General features: G+C 30.9%; 15 protein-coding genes across 15 annotated transcripts; 7 read left to right on the plus strand and 8 right to left on the minus strand.

Moving 5' to 3' along the window:
- Positions 1–277: 277 nt before the first annotated feature.
- On the minus strand, positions 278–874 carry ELE39_001665 (uncharacterized protein; the record flags this gene model as incomplete). The annotated part of the gene is made up of 1 exon (XM_067344704.1): positions 278–874. One exon carries the CDS (start codon positions 872–874, stop codon positions 278–280), a length of 597 nt encoding a protein of 198 aa, XP_067201880.1.
- A 54-nt stretch (positions 875–928) lies between these two features.
- On the plus strand, positions 929–1,429 carry ELE39_001666 (Beta-tubulin folding cofactor C; the record flags this gene model as incomplete). Its single annotated transcript, XM_067344705.1, has 1 exon — positions 929–1,429. The coding sequence occupies one exon, from the start codon at positions 929–931 to the stop codon at positions 1,427–1,429; it is 501 nt and encodes a 166-aa protein (XP_067201881.1).
- Positions 1,430–1,497: 68 nt separating this feature from the next.
- ELE39_001667 (uncharacterized protein) lies at positions 1,498–2,397 on the minus strand (the record flags this gene model as incomplete). The annotated part of the gene is made up of 1 exon (XM_067344706.1): positions 1,498–2,397. The coding sequence occupies one exon, from the start codon at positions 2,395–2,397 to the stop codon at positions 1,498–1,500; it is 900 nt and encodes a 299-aa protein (XP_067201882.1).
- A 152-nt stretch (positions 2,398–2,549) lies between these two features.
- On the minus strand, positions 2,550–5,090 carry ELE39_001668 (uncharacterized protein; the record flags this gene model as incomplete). The annotated part of the gene is made up of 1 exon (XM_067344707.1): positions 2,550–5,090. The coding sequence occupies one exon, from the start codon at positions 5,088–5,090 to the stop codon at positions 2,550–2,552; it is 2,541 nt and encodes an 846-aa protein (XP_067201883.1).
- Positions 5,091–5,335: 245 nt separating this feature from the next.
- Positions 5,336–5,938, minus strand: ELE39_001670 (uncharacterized protein; the record flags this gene model as incomplete). Its single annotated transcript, XM_067344709.1, has 1 exon — positions 5,336–5,938. One exon carries the CDS (start codon positions 5,936–5,938, stop codon positions 5,336–5,338), a length of 603 nt encoding a protein of 200 aa, XP_067201885.1.
- A 341-nt stretch (positions 5,939–6,279) lies between these two features.
- ELE39_001671 (uncharacterized protein) lies at positions 6,280–6,993 on the plus strand (the record flags this gene model as incomplete). The annotated part of the gene is made up of 1 exon (XM_067344710.1): positions 6,280–6,993. The coding sequence occupies one exon, from the start codon at positions 6,280–6,282 to the stop codon at positions 6,991–6,993; it is 714 nt and encodes a 237-aa protein (XP_067201886.1).
- Positions 6,994–7,702: 709 nt separating this feature from the next.
- ELE39_001672 (uncharacterized protein) lies at positions 7,703–8,113 on the plus strand (the record flags this gene model as incomplete). Its single annotated transcript, XM_067344711.1, has 1 exon — positions 7,703–8,113. The coding sequence occupies one exon, from the start codon at positions 7,703–7,705 to the stop codon at positions 8,111–8,113; it is 411 nt and encodes a 136-aa protein (XP_067201887.1).
- Positions 8,114–8,440: 327 nt separating this feature from the next.
- ELE39_001673 (uncharacterized protein) lies at positions 8,441–9,601 on the minus strand (the record flags this gene model as incomplete). The annotated part of the gene is made up of 1 exon (XM_067344712.1): positions 8,441–9,601. The coding sequence occupies one exon, from the start codon at positions 9,599–9,601 to the stop codon at positions 8,441–8,443; it is 1,161 nt and encodes a 386-aa protein (XP_067201888.1).
- A 157-nt stretch (positions 9,602–9,758) lies between these two features.
- On the minus strand, positions 9,759–10,586 carry ELE39_001674 (uncharacterized protein; the record flags this gene model as incomplete). Its single annotated transcript, XM_067344713.1, has 1 exon — positions 9,759–10,586. The coding sequence occupies one exon, from the start codon at positions 10,584–10,586 to the stop codon at positions 9,759–9,761; it is 828 nt and encodes a 275-aa protein (XP_067201889.1).
- Positions 10,587–10,980: 394 nt separating this feature from the next.
- Positions 10,981–11,676, plus strand: ELE39_001675 (transmembrane domain near C; the record flags this gene model as incomplete). The annotated part of the gene is made up of 1 exon (XM_067344714.1): positions 10,981–11,676. One exon carries the CDS (start codon positions 10,981–10,983, stop codon positions 11,674–11,676), a length of 696 nt encoding a protein of 231 aa, XP_067201890.1.
- Positions 11,677–12,451: 775 nt separating this feature from the next.
- Positions 12,452–13,624, plus strand: ELE39_001676 (26S proteasome regulatory subunit 6b; the record flags this gene model as incomplete). Its single annotated transcript, XM_067344715.1, has 1 exon — positions 12,452–13,624. One exon carries the CDS (start codon positions 12,452–12,454, stop codon positions 13,622–13,624), a length of 1,173 nt encoding a protein of 390 aa, XP_067201891.1.
- A 4-nt stretch (positions 13,625–13,628) lies between these two features.
- On the minus strand, positions 13,629–14,690 carry ELE39_001677 (farnesyl pyrophosphate synthase; the record flags this gene model as incomplete). The annotated part of the gene is made up of 1 exon (XM_067344716.1): positions 13,629–14,690. One exon carries the CDS (start codon positions 14,688–14,690, stop codon positions 13,629–13,631), a length of 1,062 nt encoding a protein of 353 aa, XP_067201892.1.
- A 1,654-nt stretch (positions 14,691–16,344) lies between these two features.
- ELE39_001678 (phospholipase C) lies at positions 16,345–18,990 on the minus strand (the record flags this gene model as incomplete). The annotated part of the gene is made up of 1 exon (XM_067344717.1): positions 16,345–18,990. The coding sequence occupies one exon, from the start codon at positions 18,988–18,990 to the stop codon at positions 16,345–16,347; it is 2,646 nt and encodes an 881-aa protein (XP_067201893.1).
- Positions 18,991–19,478: 488 nt separating this feature from the next.
- ELE39_001679 (WD repeat) lies at positions 19,479–20,993 on the plus strand (the record flags this gene model as incomplete). Its single annotated transcript, XM_067344718.1, has 1 exon — positions 19,479–20,993. One exon carries the CDS (start codon positions 19,479–19,481, stop codon positions 20,991–20,993), a length of 1,515 nt encoding a protein of 504 aa, XP_067201894.1.
- Positions 20,994–21,312: 319 nt separating this feature from the next.
- Positions 21,313–23,751, plus strand: ELE39_001681 (oxysterol binding 1A-like pleckstrin y (PH) domain containing; the record flags this gene model as incomplete). The annotated part of the gene is made up of 1 exon (XM_067344720.1): positions 21,313–23,751. The coding sequence occupies one exon, from the start codon at positions 21,313–21,315 to the stop codon at positions 23,749–23,751; it is 2,439 nt and encodes an 812-aa protein (XP_067201896.1).
- Between the last annotated feature and the right edge of the window lie 15 nt (positions 23,752–23,766).

Here is a 23,766-nt window from a genome sequence, read left to right on the forward strand (position 1 = left end):
AATTTAAAAAATTTTTAAATATTATTTTTAAATATATATATTCAGATCCCCACTAATTCAATATTTTAACTCATTTGCATTTTTGATGTAATTTATCCTGATTCCCTCTTTAAGAGTCATGCGCTTGCATAGTATAACTAATATTAAATAAATAAGGCTAAAATAGAATAATTTACTTTATTGAATAAATAAACGAGATTTATTATTATTATTGTTTTCAACAGTATACATTTGATTAAAATAAAATTTAATTTGTGAATTTATTTTATGTTGATTGTTATTCAATAACTAGTCCTCTCAATTTTCTTGTATTAATATTATTATTAAAATCAATATTCTGAACATTAGTGTTTTTAGTATTTTCTACTTTGGAATAATTTGAAAAAAAAATTTGTTTTCCAAAATATTCATTAATACTCTTTGATTCATTTAGTTCTAAATCAGTAATATTAGATCTGTTAAGAAAAATATTATCTTTAACCATATATATGTCTGCTAATTCACTAGATTGGATGATTAGCTGAATAATATCAATTTCATTTCTATCCAATACTTCATTCGAGAGACATGAATCTTCAGCACTTAATAAATTATTGAATTGATTATTAATTATTTGATTCTTCAATTTAAGTTCTTTCGATCTATTAACGGATTCATTTATTCCTTCATTAAATCCTCTATTTCTCTTTTTCAGTTTATTAAACCTTTTAATTGAATAAATCATATTAGACAAAGAAAAAATAAGTGAGTTTATATTTGCAGCGGTGGAAAAATATTGTAGAAATTCATTTGGTGATAGTTGCTGCTCCCCAATTGAAAAGCTAGTAAGATTGATAATAATAACAAATAATATTTCAAGATTCAGGATTAACATTTAAAGTAATTTAAAAACAATTTTGCGGTTTATTATTTTTCATATGTTTTTAAAATGGCGATTGAGTGCATTAAATACGTTAATAATAAAGAAATAAATTATTCAGACGCACAAATTTCAAGAGAACTCAAAGTAGATAATATATGCAATTCTAAGTTAAAATTATTATCAGGATTGAACCAATTGGAATTAAGCAATACTGAGGATAGCTCAATTTATTTCGGTCCAGTATCAACAAACGTTTCGATAAAGAATTGCAAAAACTGCATTATTGTAGTTGCATGTAGACAAATAAGGATTCATGACTCACATGGACTTAAAATTTGGTTATCTTGCTGCACACCACCGTTAATAGAAAACTGTTATGATATCACATTCGATATTCGTGCAAAGAATAACACAAATTTCTATAAAATGTTCGAATACCATTTACAGGAAGTGGGTATAGACGAATCAGAATTCCTAATAGAAGATCATTTTAAGGTATCTGACTTTAGTTGGCTAAAAATTCAAGACTCACCAAATTGGAAATTTGGAAATGTTGAGTTAAAATAACCGAACAGAAAAATAAGTAGATTATTCAATAGAAAAATATATAATTGAAATTATATCTTTATTATTTCTTATTTTTTTCTCAATTGGGTCTGTCTAAGCCCTAAATCTCTACTAATTAAAAGTTTAGGTAAATTTTCTTCTTCACACTCAATTCTTAAAAACACTTGATTCTTATTTAGAATTCCTTGTTTATTTTCGTGCATTGTCCCATTACAAGGTGATTTTACAGAAATCTTATTAGGAATTGAACGCATATCATCTACAATTGAAAGCAGAACTTTTTCAGATATGTTATTTTCTGAAAATAAATTAATTACTAAAAGTTCTTCTACCTTAGAAAAACATGTCCAATAAACTTGTTTCTTTTTGTAATTTATCGATGATCCTTCCTTTGCAAATGTGGGGGAGTCGAATCTGCACTCATATGGCCTTTTCCCAAACGGAATCCCAGATCCAAGCGATAAATAATCAACTTGAGGTAAAATAGTCTGTGGTTTTTCAGGTTTAGTCTGAGGGATTGAAATTTGTTGCTTGACTACCTCAATACAGGAAAAAACAACAAATGGTTGCAAAAGCATCAACTTAGTATTTGGTGGTGAAGATAAAAGAACTTTTGCTTTCTTACAAGATGATATAATTATTGGTTCCAAACTCGATCCATAAAGCCCGGATAAAATTTCCGATTTAGGTAATACGAGACTAATACCGTGGGCATTATTCGACAAATCAATAATTGCTTCATTTTGATTGCTTTTAAATTCAGCTCCTTTAACTAAAGAAATACAAACAATACTAACATCATCTTGATTATATTCGTGAACGTTAATTGGAGTTATTGAACGAGAAAGAACAGACATTCGCGGTAGTTTTCCTAATAACGAATAGCAGCCGTATGAAGAAAGAACCTTGAGTGATTCAATAAAAGCAGCGTTTACAATGAAACTGAGAACTAAAAACCATAACTTCATGTTGAAGGCCAATTAGCTTGGAAACAGCAGTTCATTAATTTTAATAATTTTTTTTTTATTGCAGTCTAGACTGGATAGTAAAAATACGTTAATATTTGCAATATCCGGTTTGGCGGAAAATTGAAAAAAAAATTAAAAATCTATTCTAAAAATTAAAATAGTAATCTCAAAATAGGAGTGTTTTCATTTTTCAATGTATTCTCGAGTTGTTTCTGAAGTATATTGTGTAGTTCCTGTTCCTCACATTCTTCAATTGCTTGAATTAAGAGTCTCTGTGTACTTTTGTTTTTAAAGGCATGATAAATTGATCTTATTACTGAAATGATAAGGTCAATCAATTTATCAATAAATGTAACGATCTTGTTTCCCTTAAAGATGGTTACAAATATACCCCTTACGATTTGTCTAATCTTTTCATACGAATTATCAAAGAATGAACCTACTTTTTCCATCCAAGATTTGAAATTAAGCTCTGTTGCCATTACTGTAGACTCAGATGTAGATAAGAGCCGATCATACATAAGGTAATTTTCCGCAACTTGCATTCTTGCTTCAACGGACGCGTTCCTTCTCAATTTGGTTTCATTCAAAAGATTTTCTGTAGTATTGTAGGTCAGGTATTTATCAAACTCTTGATCAATGAGCTCAAAATCATCAGGCTCTGAAACCTTAATGATCTCTTTAATTTGAGCACTTATTATATCCCTTTCTAGTTGCGTGGCATCCAAATTTTCTTTAATTTTCCTCATAGTTAACTGCAACAATTTAGGATCGTTGGCTATTTCCTCAGGAATGACTCTCGTAATGCCAATTAACTTTCTATTGGATGAAATGTTACTAAATATATTAAATACTGACTTTATTAAATAAACTATTAATCTAAGAACTGATAATATAGACTCTGCCTGCGATGAGTTTCCAAATACAACAGTAAATAGTTCGAGCAACATATCTAGCATTGATACTACACCACTCAGCTCTGTGACTTTTTTCGAGAATTGTATTAATCCATCGTACCACTTTACTTTAGTAGGCTGATAAGTAATAGAAGTTGTTGTTGTTGTTGTAACGATTTGAGTGTAGTTTGATCCACCACTGACAGTAGAATTATTTACTTCAGTAATAGTACTAAGGCTTCTTATGAATTCGTTTGAGTCCCATGATAGATTGTACGAGTTATTCAAATATTCCTCTATTTCGTCTGCCATATCCGAGAATCTTTTATCTAAATTGGATTTAATCATTGTGTTTGAGATCAAAAGTAGCCTTGAGCCATATTTATTAAAATAGGAAGTATTCTGATCTAGATTCTGGAGATTTGTTGTGGAATTGTTGGAAGCCATACTTGCAAGTTTTCCAGATATTATTTTATTTAACTGATCCATGATTATGTTCTCATTAAATTCATGTAGATTTTTTTCTGCAAAAAATGCAATTTCAGACAAATCCATGTATAATTCTCTCAACAGAGATTGGGACACCTCTATATTCTCTGCATTATTAGATATTCTTTCAATAAGCTTATTTGCCAATGATGTTTTCGACAATTCAGATACATCAAAACTATCCAAGGATCTCAATACCCTAATTAAATTAGAATTACTCTTTCGTCTTTGAATTATATCATGAACTATAGTGACTATGGCTGCAATTACTCTTATAACTATACTTACTATAGAACCAACAGGCGAAAGCCCAACAACCGATTCTATAATGGAAATAATAACAGAGAATATTGTATTTTTTCCAGAAACGACATTTATCCCCAATTTCTTCAATGGGGCATACCATGGCTGCTTTACAACTGTGGAGTTATTTAAAGTCTGTTGATCTTTTAACTTTTCAATTTCTTGATCAGATAATCTCTCCTTCAGTTTTTCAAAGCTAATATCATCAATATCGCTGTTTTCATCAATTGTATTTAAACTCCTCATCAACCTACTCGTTACATTTAGCAATTCTCTAATGCTAACATTTCTCTCCCCCTTAACAATATTGGTAAGCTCCCTAAGGTCTGGAAATCTTTCTGAGATTTCTTCGAGTACTTCTATAGTTGTGTTAAATTCCTCTTTAATAAGTTCGTCTATCAATTCTTGGTTTGAATCTAATTTATCACTACTCTCTATTGTTTTGTTTTCGTTAATTAGTGTATCAATCAATTCCTCCGAACCTAAATCCTTCTTACCAATACTTTCAAAGTTATACATACTAGAGAACTTATCAAATTCAGAAAGGAAATTGTCCTCTGTATCTAAAAATAGTGAACTAATAGAAAAATTTCCTATAGTATCGTTACTTTTCGAATTAAATTCAGCAAGAGAACCATTTGCTAAGAAGTTAACGATCGAATGGTTTATAGCATTTTCCGCTGTAAGAGCAAATTCCAAGCTACCGTCTTCAGTTCCAGGAAGCAGCGACTCTGGGTTATTTTCTAATATTGAATACGAGTTTTTAATCCCACTTGTAAAGTAAATAATTCCACTAGTACTTGTTCGATTCCCTAAAAACTCATTTAAACTACAGTGAATCTTCTCAGCAAGAGTACTACTTTCTTCACAATGTAGTTCACAGGAATCTACTCGTCTTCCAGTATCCTGGTTTCCTCTTAAGCCTAAAGAATGTTTATGGTGCTTAGAGAAGACCAAACTTATGTTAAATATAAATATTATGAAAGATAAATTTACAACTCTCATTGTACAAGGAAATTGAAAAATTTAACAAAAAATGACTGTGCCAAATTTTCGTTAACTAAAATTCCAATGCTATCCACTAGTGGGATATAAAAAGTTGACACACAATGTTACGACACGACATAAGTTACACATGCGTAGCGTCAAAATATCTTTAAGTGGAAAGAAATATAATTGAAACAAGTATTATCAGTTTATCTAGTTTTAATTAGTTTGCTTGAATTCTATTATTACTCTCAATCTATTTATTATGCGTTATGATTTACTAAGACCGTAGAATTAGATGTAGAATTGTTTCCCAAATTGGCTGCTCCCGCCAAAAGTAATGAAAGTTTTTCAAAATAATCTGCCGTGTTTTCTACAACATTTAAGATTTCCGTTGGAAGTTTGTCCATACTTTTCGAAATTTTCTCGCTAATTTTTTCTAGATCTGCCTTCAAGTTTCCCAGTGCTTCATTTGGTTCGGAACCCGATAAAATTCTATGAATTGAATCGTTTTCCGGGCTAACAATTGCAATTGGAACTGTAGATGTAAGTACAACGGTAATGTTTGTGAATAATCCTGATGAATTTACGAATAGGTTGTGGCTTAGCGCTGTATGAGGAATTGTGTTTAATAATACGGGCCTCTCCTGCATTAAAATATCATCCATCTCCCTGGTTGGATTATTCGAAGTTGAGTCAGCACTATTTGACTGACTGGCAGAGAGTGTGATTAAGCTGCTTGTCTTATTGGAGTCTTCAAAATTTAACTCTGTCAACTGATCATTCTCAGAGAAGCTTCTAAAATTTGAACAATAAACTTTGTTAGTAAAAAAAAAAATGGAGAAAAATAAAGTTGAAAAAATCATTTTTTCAAGTCTAAAATAATGGATTCAAAATTGTAATTTCTGATGGCAAATTTTATGGCAGATTCTAAAAATTTGTCAAAGTAAGTGGAGGGATCTATACATTATTATTTTCTGGCAAATAAATCTATTTTTTTTATGTCTAATACGTTGTCTTAGACAAAAGTAATAATTCTTAGATCTATTAATATGTTTGGTTTATAAATAAAAATAACAATGACTTAATGCTTTTTCTAAATTTACAACCTTTTCACTATGCTACTTATCCTAATTTTGTGTGAGCATGAATTGTGTGTATGCTGTGTAATTAAAGGGAAAATGAAATATTAACATTAGAAAATTAAATGTACCTTGTTTGGATTAAATTTTCTATATCCCTCTTTATTTTGTCTTGTGTTAATGGAATTTATTCGGATTTACAAAACGCAGAAATTTTTTTGGTTGATGTATATCGACTTAACCAAAAGGTAATAGTTTCATCTATTTATAATACCTCAAATCCAGATGAATATATTACAAATATTTCTGATCCTCAAGGAATGCATCCAATAATTACGAAGACTCCAATTGATGAACCTAAATTAATTGACTCAGATACTGTGCAAATACTTGGCCAAGACTATAAAATAAAGGAATCTGAGCCTCTTGGGTTGCAAAAGTGTTTAACCCCATTTTATAATGTCAACTCTTGCCAAAAAATATGTATTTCTGGCTATTCCGGAACAGTCTTGTCCGTTTTTAATTCTTATGCATTAGTTTATAGCACTCCAAATAGTCATTTTCAACTAAACATTACTAATGCTTCTGAGCTTGAAGTTGATGGCGAGAAAGTAAAATATGCAATTACAGATTGTTCTATTTCTACGTTAAACACCGTGATCTGGGGATTTCTGACATTTGCTGTTATTTTTTCATTTTTAGTATTTGCCTTATTTGCTTTTGAAATTATAGAATATCTAAGATTTAAGGCAGATATGAAGGATCCTCTGATAATTGGTGGCGAGATAAGAACTATTTCTTCAAAGGATTTTTCTTTAGAGTCGTTTTCTACTACATAGAAGACTAATGATCATTTGATTTCTAAAACGGATTTAGTTATATAATTGATAAAATCTTTCAAGTTTTTCTTAAAATGAATTGTTCAAGTATCAATATTAAATTAATTATACCTTTAAGACAACTTTAATACTATGCAAAATTTATTTGAACCGAAAAAATATTTTTACAATCAGGCTATAAATAACTAATGATTTTATGGTATCGATCAAAATTTATATAAGAATTGCTCTTGATGAAACTAAATTCGAGTATATAGAATTATGTATATCAATTGGAACATCAAATTGTAAAAAACGGCTATTAAATCAGATTACATAGAAAATAATAGTAAAACTTTGATATAAATCAATTTATTTCATAGCCATTCTTAGCTGGATACAATGTAAATCAAACTGAAACTCTAGCCACAAAGATCCTATGGACATCAACCATCTATTTTAAACATTTCTTGAGTCTCTAAAGTTATCAAGATGCTTGGACCTTTAGCGAATGATTTATGACTTTGCAGAAGAAATTACAAGCTTTTTGATAAAATGTTTAGGACAAATAAACTTTTAGGTATAAATAGTTAACTTAGAGTATAATAGTAATTTCTCATTTATATTTTTCGAGGAATAATTGACTCGCGCATTGTATTTTTTTTTTGCGTGAGCTATTTTTGTAATTATGATAATTACGAAATGCATTTATTTTTACTTCTTTTTTTTTATGATTTTTGCAACCACAGACGCATTTAATGCCATTGGAAACATAATTATGGGCTCTATCGGTTTTTTTAACCCACTTTTAAGAGTCTTGAAATCTTTTTATTCAATAGAAAAAAATTCAAGCTCAAGAATTAGATATAACTGTATTAACCACTTAGGGTATGAGCATTTGCAAAGTGCAGCTAATAAAGAGATCAAATCTAACATCAATGGCGCTGTATTCAGAAAGATTAAAAAAAAATTGCTATTTTTCGATGAAGAAGTGATAGATACATCTTATAACATAACAAACAAGAATAGAATTCTAAGTAATACCGGTAAAAAACAGATCTTAAATCTAATTCAAAACATAACAAACAAAACAAGTACTTCTGGAGATTTGGTTTCTAGTGATAATAATTCGAATACTTAAACACTAATTAATAAGACAAATTCAATTTTGTATCGCGTTGATATGAAATAGGCAATAAAACTACCAACCTTAAGGGAAATACAAATTAATTCAAATAGTCAATTCTTTAAATTCTTTTTGACACTTAATTTTATTAAAAACTTCAAAATAATAAGTTTTGTCTCAATAATTCAATGTTCCAAAATTAACAATTATTTTTTAAGATTCAAAATCTAATCATACTTCTTTCCAAATAAAGCTAAATTACATTACTTAACTATCAAAATTACCAGGTTTATTTATTTGCGATAAGCTGATACTGGATTTATCAAACAATTCATCAATGATTTAATCAGTTTCAACGCCAGCCACATAACTATTTTCATTTATAAAAGGAATTTTATTGTTAATGTCGGATGGTTTGTAAGGGTTACCATTTTCTGTTAATCTTTTATGTTCTCGCATCATCTGATATTTGGCTCTGGCTCCAATACTTGCTTTTGAATCGTTTTCAGTAAAATTTCTCTTAGACTGCCTTGCAAAAAATTCTTCTAATTCCAATTCTGCACCTGGTGGTAGACTTCTTCTGTAGGTTTTCTTTTTAATAGGATGATTCTCTCCAATTGAATTTTCGAAAATGTCAGGAATAGTCAAATGCTGAAATAAACTTCTCGAAGAAATAGTACTATTTTTGTAATCGTTGTTTGTATCCAGATTATCGTTTTCAAAGTTTGTGTCTGCGTTTCGATTTGGTGGTTGAGGAATTAGTAGCTCAACCAAGTTTGAGCTTGATTTTTTCTCTTCAACTGATTTTAGCTCCTCTCTAATGCCACCTATTATTCCTTTCACTAAATCACTTCCGTTCGTAATCTTTTTCTTCATATTAATTACTTTTATATCTTCTAACTCACCTTCTAATGCGCCTTTACTTTTACTATTTATTCCAGCTTTTTCAACATCTTTAATTTCAGTCTTTGATATCAATTCTTTTAAAGCACATTTTAGGTCATTCTTACATTTGTTTTGTATTATAGAAATATGTGATTTATTACATCTCATACCTGCAGTTTTATTGCGTTTTGCAGCAAAAGAAAATTTACTGCTTTGAATGATTAACCTTTCACCTATTGATAGATGGCGAATATTCGTGTAAAAAGGCTTTACTGAGTTTCCAATACCTGTTTCAAAAATTGCTTTATATGTTAGTCTTCTCATATCAAGGTTAGGTTGTTGAGTAAATCTTTGCTCTGCTTTAATCTCCTTGAATTCCCTCAGTTCGTTTGCTTCATATAAACCCAAGATCTGGAGGTTGATTGTATTCATGATACTATTAACTACTTGATTCAATCCCGGAGTATTTGATACAATATCTACTTCGTTTGTACCAGATTTATTAGATTTATAAAGTTTTGCAGCTTTTACCTTGAGTACTTCATTTAGGGAATTCTCAAAATCTTTACACTGAATAAAATTTGTAGAAATTAATAATAATAATAATAAAAATATCATCACATTTATGTTCATGTAAAGTAATACAAAAATTTAATGAAAATAATTATAGATTTAAACATAAGCAATATGCCGCCAACAAATTATTTAAAAATTCTTAAAGAATTTGATGAGAATATTTGATACATCTACTAAATAATGAAATAATTAATTCGGTTCACGATGCACCCCGTTCTGATAAAATTCTGCAGAGAGATTCAGAAAATCCGGATGAAGATTTGCTGGAAACGGGTTTCATTCTTGCCAATTCTTCAAGTTCCATTCTTATACAATTTCTACCTGAGCAGCTATTATTACCGGTATTGTTTTGAACACGATGACTTAATTTGTCGTCTGTATCTAAGATATTTGTGGTATTAAGAGTCAAATTAGCAGTAGTGCAGTTATTATAGTTTCCGCTAAATACCAATGAGTCCATTTTTGATAGTATACCTTGTGATATCGTTTTAGTAGAAGTTTTATGTTTGATGAATGGGTTTGAAGCTGCATTACTTCTAAATGCAGTATTTCTTAACAAATCGTTTTGAGAAAAAGAAGATTTAGTGTTCGAAGTGCGTATATTTATATGTTCATTGTTGTTACTTTTTTGATTAAAATTAGATATTTGATTAAATACTTTGCTGAGCTTAATTAAATTATACAGTTCAATGTGTTTAATAATTTGATTAGGATTATTGCATGGATCCGGGTGCCAAATTATACCATTAAGAGTGATACTCGTTAAAGGATTCATCCTTATACTTCCATTTTCTGTTGCAGAGTTCAAGGTTTTCAGATTTTTTAGAGCAATAGCACACTTTTTCTTTGCTTGCTCGCTTTTTTTAATAAAAATAATTCTCGCAAATTTTAACAAGAGAGATATATTTTCATCAATAGAAGCAATTATTTCAGAATCAGACATTAGCTGTCTTTTCTTCTCTGAGTAGGCATATGAAACAATATTTAGTATCAACAAAATTCGGAAAGCTAATACCTTAATGTTCATTTTCTTTTATTTTCTGAAATCTAATGTCATAATCGACATAGATTTTAAATCTATGAAGTTCCCGCCTTTGTTTTTACAATAGATATTTATACGACAAATATTAATTAAAGTTTATATGCTGTGATTGCTTTGTGAATAGTTGCAAGTGCTCCCAGTCAACTTTTGAATCTTAGGAAGCTTATTAGTCAATTTTCAATTTAAAATCTAAAATTTATAATATTCTTCTAGAGAATTATAGTTTGGGTGGGGATGGGGGGAGGGATAGCTCTTGAAAAAAAAAACGTGCAATAACTTTTTTTCATCCGAAATGTATTCATCTCATTAATGCTGTGATATTTTAATAAATACCTGAGGCAAGAGAACGACTTTAGTTAAATCAACTTAATTGTGCACGATGCTTAATACTGGAATTGAAGAAGATCTTATTTTCCCAATAATTGAAGTTTTTATTAAAAAAAACTGTAATCAATACTCGTTTAATTTCACACGAATTAATTCAATAATACGCATTTTTAATGGAGTCACCCCCGATATTCTACTAAGCTTACTAAAGAATTCTGGAAAGAATGTTGTTGAAGCTGATTCAAAAATAGATACTACTTCACATACTACAGATTTACAAAATGTACTTTCTTTTAAAAGTAAAGACATAGTTACTTTTAAATTTCGCAAGATCCCTGAGATAACACTTGCTAGATATTTTTTTCAATTTGATAAAGGTCATATAGTCCTGTGTAACTGTTGTTATAAAGACTTGTATAAGTTAAATACTTTTGATTTAGTATTTTATATTCAAAGCCAAGACATTGAATGTTCTAATAGAAGTCACAAAAGTAGCAAAATCACACTAATATCTGGAAGCTCAGGAAACGCATTTGCAAACAAGCATATGGATTCACTTAGCTCAATATTAACTGATTATGGAGTAATTTATATAATCTATTCGTTTTTTTTACAGCTGGTCCATGCGTTTATGGCTATAAAAAAATACTTAAGAATAACACTCTGCGAAGAAAAAATTGAAAAATTATTTGTCGAAAACTTTATTTCGAACCTTGATATTCAAACATGCAAAAAAGAAAAAATTTAATACTTGTCTACCAAAGAGACAGGAGTACATGTTTTTTTAACTTCCACACTCAGTTTGTAGTAATAAACGGATTTCTGTGAATTATGAAAGAGCGTATATCTGCAATTGTTATACAAAGATATTTTCGTGGTTATATTACGCGGTTGAGAACACAATCTATCAAGCTAAGAAGAGAATTTTTTCGAATTATAGAAATACAGCAAGCACTCAACAAAAAATACATTAAATTATATTTATCAAGCAAAGATTCTAATTTTTAACACTGGTTTGTGGCTCTATGAATCTTAACGGGACCTTCAAGCCATTAATTATACTCATAAAACCGAAATCATCGAGAAAACAGGAAAAATAACTCTAACATTTTGATTTAGAAAACGAATATTTGTTTGCTTTATAAGTTAGATTTTTAATAAAATATTAAATCAGCAGATTTGTCAAATTTTGTGTTTTTAGTGAGGTGTGCTTGAAAAAAGTGCTTTTTTAAATATAAATTAAGAGATTATGAGTCAAGTAGTGTTTAATCGGTAATAGTGATTAATTGGTGAACAGTAAACAATATTATGATTCATGTATTAGATTATAAAACTTCTAAGTGTTTATCATGTCATTTATCGTGGCCTAAAGAATATATTTAGAAGTCAATCAAGTTGTTTTGATTTCGTTCGAACCGCTAAACCCACAATACTAGCGGCTTGATTTTTTTTTCTCTGTTTTTTTCATAATAGCTTTTTGTTGTTAAATAATGGCATGTTCTCTGGCAGAGTCTCAAAAAATTATGTCTGGCAACGCAAATCGTGAAAAATGCATGTATGGAAGCCTTAAAGAACTAGAGGAAGAACTCGAGTTTTTGAATATACAGGAGGATTATATCAAAGATGAACAAAAAGGTTTGAAACGTGAATTCCAACGTGCGAAGGAGGAAATCAAACGTATTCAGTCAGTTCCACTCGTTATTGGGCAATTTCTTGAAATGATAGACTCCAGATATGGAATTGTTTCTTCAACAGCTGGCTCGAACTATTATGTGAGAGTTCTCAGTACAATCAATAGAGAAGACCTTAAGCCACCTGCATCAGTTGCGCTTCATAGGCATAGCCATGCAATAGTTGATATCCTTCCTCCAGAGGCAGATTCTAGTATTCAAATGCTTCAAATGCAAGAAAAACCCGACGTGACATATTCTGATATTGGGGGGATGGATATTCAAAAGCAGGAAGTGCGAGAAGCTGTTGAGTTGCCACTTGTCTGCCCAGAATTGTATCAGCAAATAGGAATTGATCCTCCAACTGGAGTGCTTCTATATGGGCCTCCTGGAACAGGCAAAACTATGCTTGCAAAAGCTGTTGCTAATCACACAACGGCCACGTTTATTAGAGTCGTTGGGTCCGAGTTTGTACAAAAATATTTGGGTGAGGGCCCAAGGATGGTACGTGATGTATTTCGCTTAGCAAGAGAAAACTCTCCAGCTATCGTATTTATTGATGAAGTCGATTCAATTGCAACGAAACGTTTTGATGCGCAAACCGGAGCAGATAGGGAGGTTCAACGTATTTTGCTTGAACTGTTAAACCAAATGGATGGATTCGACCAGACAACAAATGTAAAAGTAATTATGGCAACTAACAGAGCAGATACACTTGATCCTGCTCTATTGAGACCAGGCAGACTTGACCGAAAAATAGAATTTCCACTACCCGACAGAAGACAAAGGAGACTGATATTTCAGACAATTACAGCAAAGATGAACTTGAGTGAAGAAGTTGATCTTGAAGAGTACGTCTCCAGACCGGAAAAAATATCTGCAGCTGATATAGCCGCAATTTCACAAGAAGCAGGTATGCAGGCTGTTAGGAAGAATAGATATGTTATACTACCTAACGATTTTGAAAAGGGGTGGAAAATACACGTAAAAAAAAGTGATAGAGATTTTGATTTCTATAGTGTATAGCTTTTTATAATGATTTATTTGAATCTGTCTTCAAATGACTATTTGTAATTAATTCCAATACTTGGTGAATCAAAATAATAAATATTTTTCTTAAGCCATCGTCAGTAATATCCTTGCCTAATTTAATTAGATAGTCCAATGTATTTTTCTGGTATTCCAAATAATGCACATTAATGTTCAGTAGATTGTAGCAATCTTTCACTATCGAACTATTCTTTCCATAATTTTCTGAAATTTTAAGTCGAATTTCTTCATTTGCCAATTCAAATGATTTTTGGAGCGGCCATGTAAGTTTAAACATATAAATATCATCGACGCTGTCATCGTTAAACAAATAGTCAGTAATATCATTGTGCACTTGATACAACTCGCCTAATTTATACAAGATAGTTTTAATCAAGTTTAATTGTGTTGATGGAACTTGAATTTCAGATACTGTTAAACCAATAAGCACAGGCATATAAAAAGTATAACGAGAAGTCTTCATTTCTACCATTGAAAAGTATCTTTCAGATATTTCATCAATTTTGGACAAATCAAAATTTGAGAGATCTAAATGTTGGCCTAATACAGTATAAAAAATAGACTCGTTATATATTCTTTGGATTTTCAGAACAACATCATCCCCAAATACGCTAGAAAGTTCAGATATCAATGAAAGTGATAACATTTTCAGGAAAAAAATGTCATTAACTCCATTTGATTGCCCATGAACAATGTGCCAACAAGGCGCTCCTCTTCTAAATTTGCCTGAATCCATAATATCATCAGCAATTAATATTAAAGCTTGTATTGTTTCAACTATCCAGCCTAACAAATAAATGGAGTTCATTTTCATATTTGAATATGTTGAAATCAAACTTGAAACTAATACTAAAATTCTGCCACGAATATGTTTGCCTTTTTTTACATTATACTCAATGCAATTTAAATAATATTCGATTATTTGCTTTCTGGTTTCATTATTTAATGGCAATTTTCCTAAAATATTATAAACTATTGCTTTAAATTTGTCGTAATAATTAATAAAATCCGTATAATCATATTCCATTGGTAGAACATTCATTTATTAGAAAATGAGTGTGAGGGGTTAATTAGTTATACAAAATTCATTGAATTATTTAGTAAATACTATTTTTAATAGATGAAAGAGAGTCTAGATATTTTTTGTTTACCTTTTTTTGTGAGTAGAAATTGTTATTACATTAATTAACTTACTTTTTTGCAAAACTCGGGATAATCAGCACATGCAGCCAATATTAAATCAACTAATTGATCTTTGAATATTAATAAGCATAAGACAAATAAATTATCCCAAATAACTTACCTCTTTCTAAACATACTATTTGACTTTCAATAGATGTGGCTTTTAAAGCTCCGCCTAATTTATTTATTACTTCATTTCTTTCAAGATTATTCCTTTCATTGATTAACTTTTGCAGACTTTGTTTTCTATTACTGCTTAAAGAATAACTAATTCTTTTTTTCTCTTTGAATTCAACATTCCTAATCGGCGTTTGAAAGTTTGGCATCGATAACTTTAATAAATACTAATAAACCGAATTATAAATAAAAAATTACGTGTTTCGCGCAAAATAATTTTTGGGCAAAAAAAAAATGTTAAGAAAACTAAATTAATAGCGTGAGTATTTTAAAACAAATTAAACTTAAATACCGATAATAAAAAAACAAAACAAACCCAAGTTCAAAGACTTAAATTTTTAAAACTTTCGTCAAATTACAATAAAAGCACATTTTTGGCATTAATTTAAACATGTGTAAATTAGCATGCATATAAACATGCAACATGCAATTATTAATTAATTTCCCATAGTTAAAACATTAAACCAATTCTTGGAATTTTTATGGTTATTTATGGCACACGAAACTCAACTCAATTTTAGAAAGCATAAAAGTGACCTTAGAAAATTATCTTTGGTTATTTTTATAACAATAGACTTACTTTATGCAGGAGTGCTCACAGCTTCAATTGGGAAAGTTTGTGATACACCGTTAAAGACATGGCTCGTTGGTGCGATATTATTGGTAAGAAATTATAAGTAATAAAGTAATTCTTCATTCACGATGAATTAGTCCTATCCTGCCTCTAAGCTAATGGCTATTATAGAATCCACATTTGGGCAAAAGTAAGTTAATCTTAAATATAAAGTAAATATCTTATATGAAAGAAGTTTCGCCATAATAGGTGAATCAATCATGTTTTTGACAAGTTTTCTTTGGTTCACATTGGGGACTGTTTGGGTAAGTTGAAGGTTTATTTTAATAATTCTATCATTTGCGTAGGTAAATACTTCTTTAGTGTGCCAAAGCACTGCCCCTGCACTTTGGTGGACGGTATGTTGAAAATTAACTAAAAAAACCCAAGATTTTGCATTTTCAGACATTTGTTACAATTTCCTCAATTTGGTTTTTTACAGCGGGTCTGGCACTTTCTTTAATTGGAATAACAGTTTACCACATGATTGCTACAGGAGGGTCGAATCCAGAATTTAATAGTGCATCAGAAAAGCCCACAATATGAAATATTCAGTAAATTATTTCAAATAAACATTTAATATTTTTAACAAATGATATATAAATGCATACAAAATTTGGATGAATACGATAGATTATTTAAATTCAATTAAATAACTTGAATTGTTTATTTAATGTTTTGAAAAAAAGTTTATGAGTTTTCTCATATCAACAAAGTAGATAATTCAAAATTTAATTCCTCTAAACTGTTGTAATGTTTCTTGTAGAGTTGTGGATGTACTTCCATTGTTTCCGGTTAAAATTGACGATAGCATATATGTTTTTGGTAATTCTGTTGTAATAGAAATGTTCGCAAGAATCCCACAGCACTGAATATCAATAAAATTTGCATCAAATAGTTGTATCCACCTTAAGCCAGGTCTAAGACATGAAACAGGAATTGAAGCTGCTGCAATAAATTCGGATTGTATTGAATCCGATGACTTAACTTCAAAGTTAATGATAGAAATTTCTGGGCAAAGAACATTGAATGTGAATGGAGACAAGTTTTCCCATTTAGGATTAAACCCATTATTATTTACTGCAGGTGTTCTATATGACTTGAACTCTTCACTCGGTCCGCCAAAAACAGAAATAGTAATATAGGGTGAAAGTTTATTACCGGATATAAGACCTGCAATTCCACGTGAGAACTGCGATAGATTATCAGGGAGCTGGTGTGCTGATAATATTTGAATAGATATTCTAACAGGAGGGATTTCGAAAAGCTCCAAAGTTTCCAATGGGTTCATAGGATCAAATACCCTTCCATCAAAGCACTTTTTCAAGCACATTTTTGGTTTTAACACGTAACCACTTTTTGAACCACCATTCTGCCTGAATCTTCCTTCATTCAACAACAAAGCAGTTCCAACAGCTTGGTAATTTAATGCGACAATCTGAGCTCCGTATGACCATGGTATTAAAGGATTATAGTTTGAACTTGATATACGTGTACCTGACGGATAAACTCTAGATAGGTGATCTTGGTGGAACTTTGCAAGATTCATACTTGACTCTTTTGCAAAACGCAGAAATTTTGTCTCAACAAGAGAGCCAATACTCATTCTTCTTCGATTCTCAAAATTAGAGAGCTGTATAGCATTTCCTGGAAGAGAAATTAAACTAGAATATAATCTCCTCTTAATTTGAATTTGATTGGCAGATGAAATTTGCTTTTCACTTTCAATCTTATTGGATATTTCGATATCCGCTTCTAATATATCTGGGTTTACATCATTGTTTTCATCCTCTTCATCAATAACCCCAGTTCTTAAATCAAAAATAACTTCTTCCTTTGGAACTTTAGCTTTAACAAGAAATTTATATTTCAGTTCATTTGGACTGGGAAGCCGATCGCTCCCATCATTTGGAGGTATATAAAGAGATTCACCCAATACATTCAATATTATTTCTGCAACCTTTTCACGTTGTTTATCAGACGCATGCATTTCGAGTGATAAAATAATTGGGTATGGAGATATCTGGAAAGCATAGTCTTTGCATGCTCTAATCACATCTTCAAAATAAACTTTAGATGTTAAAGTATGCCCATGGTAAATGATTGGTGATCCATCCGGGCCATTCCAAACATCTAACTCTACGCACCTACATCCCTGAAGTAGTACAGTTATATATTGCCCAATCTCAGATTTGGAAGTGAGCTGGTCGCCAGTTAAATATGTATTGTGGCTCGAGGCTATCCAGTAATGTGAAATAGGTTCATCCATTGATTGATACACATCTCTTTTTAATGGATCAAATGCAGAGTTGAACTCTGAAGACATCAGAATGTTGAACCCAATTTCCGTAATACCCCCCCTTTCAATAAATGGTTCTTTCATATTCAAAACAGCATTAACTAATGATTCTAAAGAATTTGATGGATCCATCCCCTGAACATCTATCAGAAAATTACGAAATTTATTTGCGCTCATAACATTCGTCTCTGGGTCCTTATATTCATCAAATAAATCACGTAGTTCAGGGAGTATCAACAGCTGAGTTAACAAATTTCTAAATTCTTTATAATCAAGAGCACCGTTATTATCATTATCATATTCACAGAAAAGAGCGTGAGTATAATCCTTAGACACGGGCATTTGTAATCTTTTTGTTAAGCGCATAAACTCGGAGAAGCTTATTGAGCCAGAGTTATCTAAATCTGAAAGTTCCCATTGACGTCTAATGTAGTCATGCGTATAAAAGTGTTTTGCATCCACGATTTTTTTCGTTCCTTTAATTTTTGAAACCAACCTCTCTCTCTGAGCAAGAGCATGACTTACTAATAGTCCCACCATCCAAAACTTCCATTCTTCTTTATTTGTGCACAAAAGTCTTAGTGTTTTATTTCTTTTTCCTATTACTACTAGTTCAATTCCAAAGCTAGAATTAATATATTCCTTTCTTGTGTATTTCTTTGATCTCCAAAAGTCACTATCAGATCCTGGAAGAATGTAGCTTACGTCATTTAGATATAAATTCTGAATAAATAATACTTTTCTTGAGCAAATTAAGGCCTTTTTTTTTTGATACCACTTTATACATCCAGAATCCAAATCAATTTCAAAGTTATATCTTGAAAAACGTTTACTACCTATACAAGAGCGTGGATACTTATATAAGTAGGAACCATTTTTGCATGTATCTAGTGCAATATCTACATCGACTTGATGAAGTAATTCCATAAGTCTATCGCTCACAACTATATTCAATTTACTAACTACATCCTCAAACGTACGTACGGAAATAACATATTCAGATAGATCCTGACTTCCAAGTAGTCTATTAATGCTGATTTCTCCATTACAGTCCAACAATGGCCGAAACATTATCTTTATATTGTGAGCAATTTAACATGCAATTGTAGTTTGCACGGCAGGTAGCGTTATCGCGGCAGGAATTTTTTGAACCGCCAAAAAGACACTCGTCCGTAAGAAATTGTTCTCTTCCATTCTTAATATTTTAATTATTTATTAGTTTATTTTCTTTATTTCTAGATATTTATTGCGTCGATGATGATTCGCTATATCCGTGTTTCAATTGAGTACAATATTCTGTACAATGAGACAATATTGCGTATTCTGAAATTATAGTTTTATTGCGCAATGCCACAGTATCAGCGTTAATTGTTGCTACCGTCCATGTTTGCGCATAGATTAAATAGAATACAATAGGAACTCCAAAATGAACTGCTGATTTTTGGAGGCTGACAGTACTCGACATTATTTTGTCTTGAATCGTCTATAATAGATTTCCTACTTCCCTATACTTGCGCGCTGTTGTCCGGTTATTTTTTGACTTTTAATGTTAGACTTCGATGGAAAAAATAACTCTTGTTTCAAGTCATAATGGCATATATTCTTTGGATAGTAATGCAGGAACTATATTGCAAACATTCAAGGACTGTAGTGCGTCAAAGTTTAGCGTTTCCTATGTAGGCAACTCTACAAAATATCTTGCTGGCTTTCAAGCAAATAAATCAACTTTACACATATGGAGCAATAAAAGTGATCCAACTTACAGAGTTTCACTTCCTGAAATAATAAAATGCTGCGAGTTTCAAGATGATGGTGGTGTTGTTTATGCCGGTGGTCTCTCAGGAACCGTATACATATGGGTTATCACCACTGGGCAGCTTTTGAATTGTTGGCTTTCTCATTACAAACCTATAAATAAAATAAAACTGGTACAAAATAATTCAATACTAGTTACATGTAGTGATGACTGCTATATACAAGCATTTCTAACTAGTGAGTTGCTTGAAAGCAACAATTCTTTGACTTTTCCAAAACCACTAATCAAATGGAATGCTCACTCTGCTTCAATAAATGATTTCTTCCCGTTAAGTTTTGCAAACAACTTTTCAAATCTATCTATAGTTTCCATTGGAGGAGACTTTTCATTAAACTTCCTTACACTTAGATCCGAGAAACCCTTAGCAAACCTAAATTTCTCGACGCAGTTGCACTCTTGTACTTCCTCAGATTGTGGTAAATTGGTTTTCATAGGAGGTGGAAATGGAATAATTTATAAAATATATTATAACAAGGTATCTAGCCTAAACTTTAATCACATTTCTAAGTTGCTTGGTCACTCTGGGCCTGTCAAAGCTTGTATTTGCTCTAATAATAAACTATTTTCATCTGCAAATGATGGAGTAAGGATTTGGGATATAATAGCAGGGACATGTATTTCTCAATTACCTCAATTTGGAGATGGTATATTATCTATTCTTAATACTAAGTTGTCAATTGGTTATTTATCTTTATCAATTCCGTTGTTCAAACCCCTCCAAAGGAATATTTCTAAGTATTGTAATGTAATTGGAATTAGTATACCGACTAAGGATAGGAGATCAGAAATAAAGAATGAAATTTATTACCTTTCAAATGGAATAGATGCTATTTGTTATTTAGACATCTCTTTGCAGACTTATAATGACATTTCTCAAAAACGTAAAAGTGAGATGAAATCAAGAATGAAAAGTGCCGTTTTTACAAATGAATGTAATAGTAATAATATTATAAAACTCGCACTTGAAAAGTGTATTCTTCTTGAATCATCAAGACTAAGGTCAAATTTTTGCATACAGAAAGATGATAATGATTTTAGACTTTTGAGAAGTTGCACTATTCCCTATTCTAAGTTTAAAGAAATTAAAACTAAAAAACTTAGGGAAGAAAAGAAAAATCAAGTGATACATAAAAATTTTAAGAATCTACCGAAAATTAAGTATAAGTTTATTAAGAGCTGTGGCATAGGTAAATTTTCTAAAAAATTATATTTAAGAATGTTACTTAGAAAGAAATATTCTAAACTCTCTAGGCACTAAACATTGCAGTGTCAAGCGTGAGCTTCCGTGGCTTAGTCGGTTATAGCATTCGGCTGTTAACCGAAGGGTCGACGGTTCGATTCCGTCCGGGAGCGTTTTTTTGGATGGAATTATTTTGTAATTTTTATCCCGTATTTTTCCTGAAATTTGCTCAATTTTTGTTGATAATAAAATAAATTGCAAGAATTAATCAATTTGGAGAAAGTGTTGACTATTTCGAAATTTTAGCTTTCAACCCCTCGCACCAGTTTCAATACTTAGATTTGGGGGGGATTTAAGCAAAATTCTTGAAATAAAATAATAGCTAACATGCCAAATAATGTTAGTTAATGAACAATCAAAAAAAATAAATGGTAGACTTGGAAACTCACCTTATAACTGGGAGATAATGAATGATTTTCCTGAATTTTTGAGTACACAGTCTAACAAATATGAAGAGCCAGGAAAATTAAATGATTCAACATTGAGAAAGAAAAATAAACTTTGTTCAACCATGAATCTAAATAGAACAATTCACTCAAAAAACCCCCTTCAAGAAAATAAGAGTACTGTTTTTCAGCTTTCTAAAGGCACAAATAAAGATCATTCTATCGAATATGAGCAACCAATCATTGAAGGCTGGCTACACAAATGGACCAATATGGTAAACACCTGGAAACCAAGGTATTTTAGACTTTACCCTGGAACTCTATGTTATATGAAAGGTTCTAAAATCAGGAAAATTAACATTCCGAACAAATTTTGTTACATTGATATATATTCGAGTAAATGTAACAAGATTTCACTTAGATACCCGAACAATTCTAATAGTGATTTACATTTGAAAGCATGCTCACTTGAATCAAAACTTGCCTGGGTAAATTCTTTAGTTTATTCTATGAATGCAAAAGTACTTCTCGGGAAAGAACTGTTTTTTAACCAAATGAATTCTAGTAATTTATCTGTTTCATTTAAAGACTCACTAAATATTCGAAATATTCCTTTTTTAACGAATTTACTATATGAATTAATAAAAACAAGGAATTTGGTTTTAGATGAAATATCGGAAAAAAGATCTAAGACTAGTAAAAGCAACATCTCCAAATATTTTGACAAATTGATTGATACCGTTTTTGAAAAAACATGCAATATAAATTTAGCAAAACTTCATGAAGGCGATATTTATTCGTCACTATTCAGTTTAATAAATACTGAAGAGGATGTTGGGAAAAATAGTATTAAAAACAATATGGACTTACATAACTTCGAATTTGCTGAAGAAATATTTTACGATGCTTTCTCAGATTTTGAAAATGAAACTGAATCAGACAAAAATTTGAATACTTCTCATTTGGTTCCTACAAAAGATGAATGCCATTGCTGTTTTTGGAGAAAAAATCCATATAAATATCGTATGACATTACCATTTTTACAACAAAAACCACGCTTTAATTTGTGGGCATCCATTAAGGAATCCATAACTAAGGATATTTCACGAATAACAATCCCAATCCAGTTCAATGAACCAACATCATTATTACAAAGACTCGCAGAAGATTTTAAATATTCGTCAATACTAGAAAATGCGTCTTCTTACGACTCAAGTATAGATCGTCTTCGTGAAATAACTATATTTTCTATTACTCCCTACGTATCGTCAATTGGAAGGATATTTAAACCATTTAACCCTTTGCTTGGCGAAACTTTCGAATTTTCTCACCGCGGTTTTAGGTTTATTGCGGAACAAGTAGGTCACCATCCTCCCACAACAGCGTTTTATGTTGAACATCATCCGACAAATTTTAATGGTGAAATTCCAAAAATTGGACATAAAATTAATTCTTTGTATTCCGTTTGGGGGCAAATTGGAAATAAATCTCGCTTTACAGGCCAAAGCTTGGAGCTTACTGTAATAGGAAATGTTAATGTGATTTTGAATAATAAAGATGATTATTACACCTTTAATAGGCCAAAACTACTAATTCATAATGTAATATTTGGTAAACTTTGGATAGAAATTGTGGGGATTAGCACAATCATAAATCGAAAAACCTCAGAATTTTCATTAATCGAATACCAAAAAGGTGGATGGTTTAGTAATGATTTGTTCAATATTAAAGGATTTGTGTTTAACAAATACGGTAAACCAATTTATAAAATAGGAGGAAAATGGGACAGTAAGATTTGGTATGAATCATGTAAATTTGATGACTTCACTAAAGAAAATATCATTAAATCGAATTTGGAATCAGAAAAAGCAATTAAGCAAAAGGAAAACTATAAACTCTGCGGCGAATTAACTGAAATATGCTCAAACATAATTCCTACAAGTTGTTTATATTTATTGTCCATTTGGGACAAAATTGAATCCATCCCTTCAACTCGTAAAATAGCATGGATAGCCGAAGCTAAGCCCTTCCAAAGCGAGAAATTTTTTGGGTTTGCTGAAATGACATTTGAGCTCAATGAAATTTCACCACAATACGACATTAATACACCTGGCGTAAATATGCCATGTACAGACTCTAGGTACAGACCAGACCAGAGAGCATATGAAAACGGGCATATTGAGTGGGCAATTAAGGAGAAAAGAAGACTTGAGGAGAAACAAAGAGCAAGCGCAAAAAAAAGATTAAATGGTGAAGCGGATTATTGCCCAAAATGGTTTTTTAAAGAGTTAGATGATTCTACAGGAAGATTTAATTGGAAGTTTAATCACAAATACTGGGCTCATAAGGATCAACAAATCGAATTTGCAGATTTGCCAAATATATTTTGATAAATGAAAGCCGGC

The sequence above is a fragment of the Cryptosporidium sp. chipmunk genotype I genome (genome assembly GCF_004936735.1).
Source record: "Cryptosporidium sp. chipmunk genotype I strain 37763 chromosome Unknown contig_19, whole genome shotgun sequence".
Lineage (NCBI taxonomy): Eukaryota > Apicomplexa > Conoidasida > Eucoccidiorida > Cryptosporidiidae > Cryptosporidium > Cryptosporidium sp. chipmunk genotype I.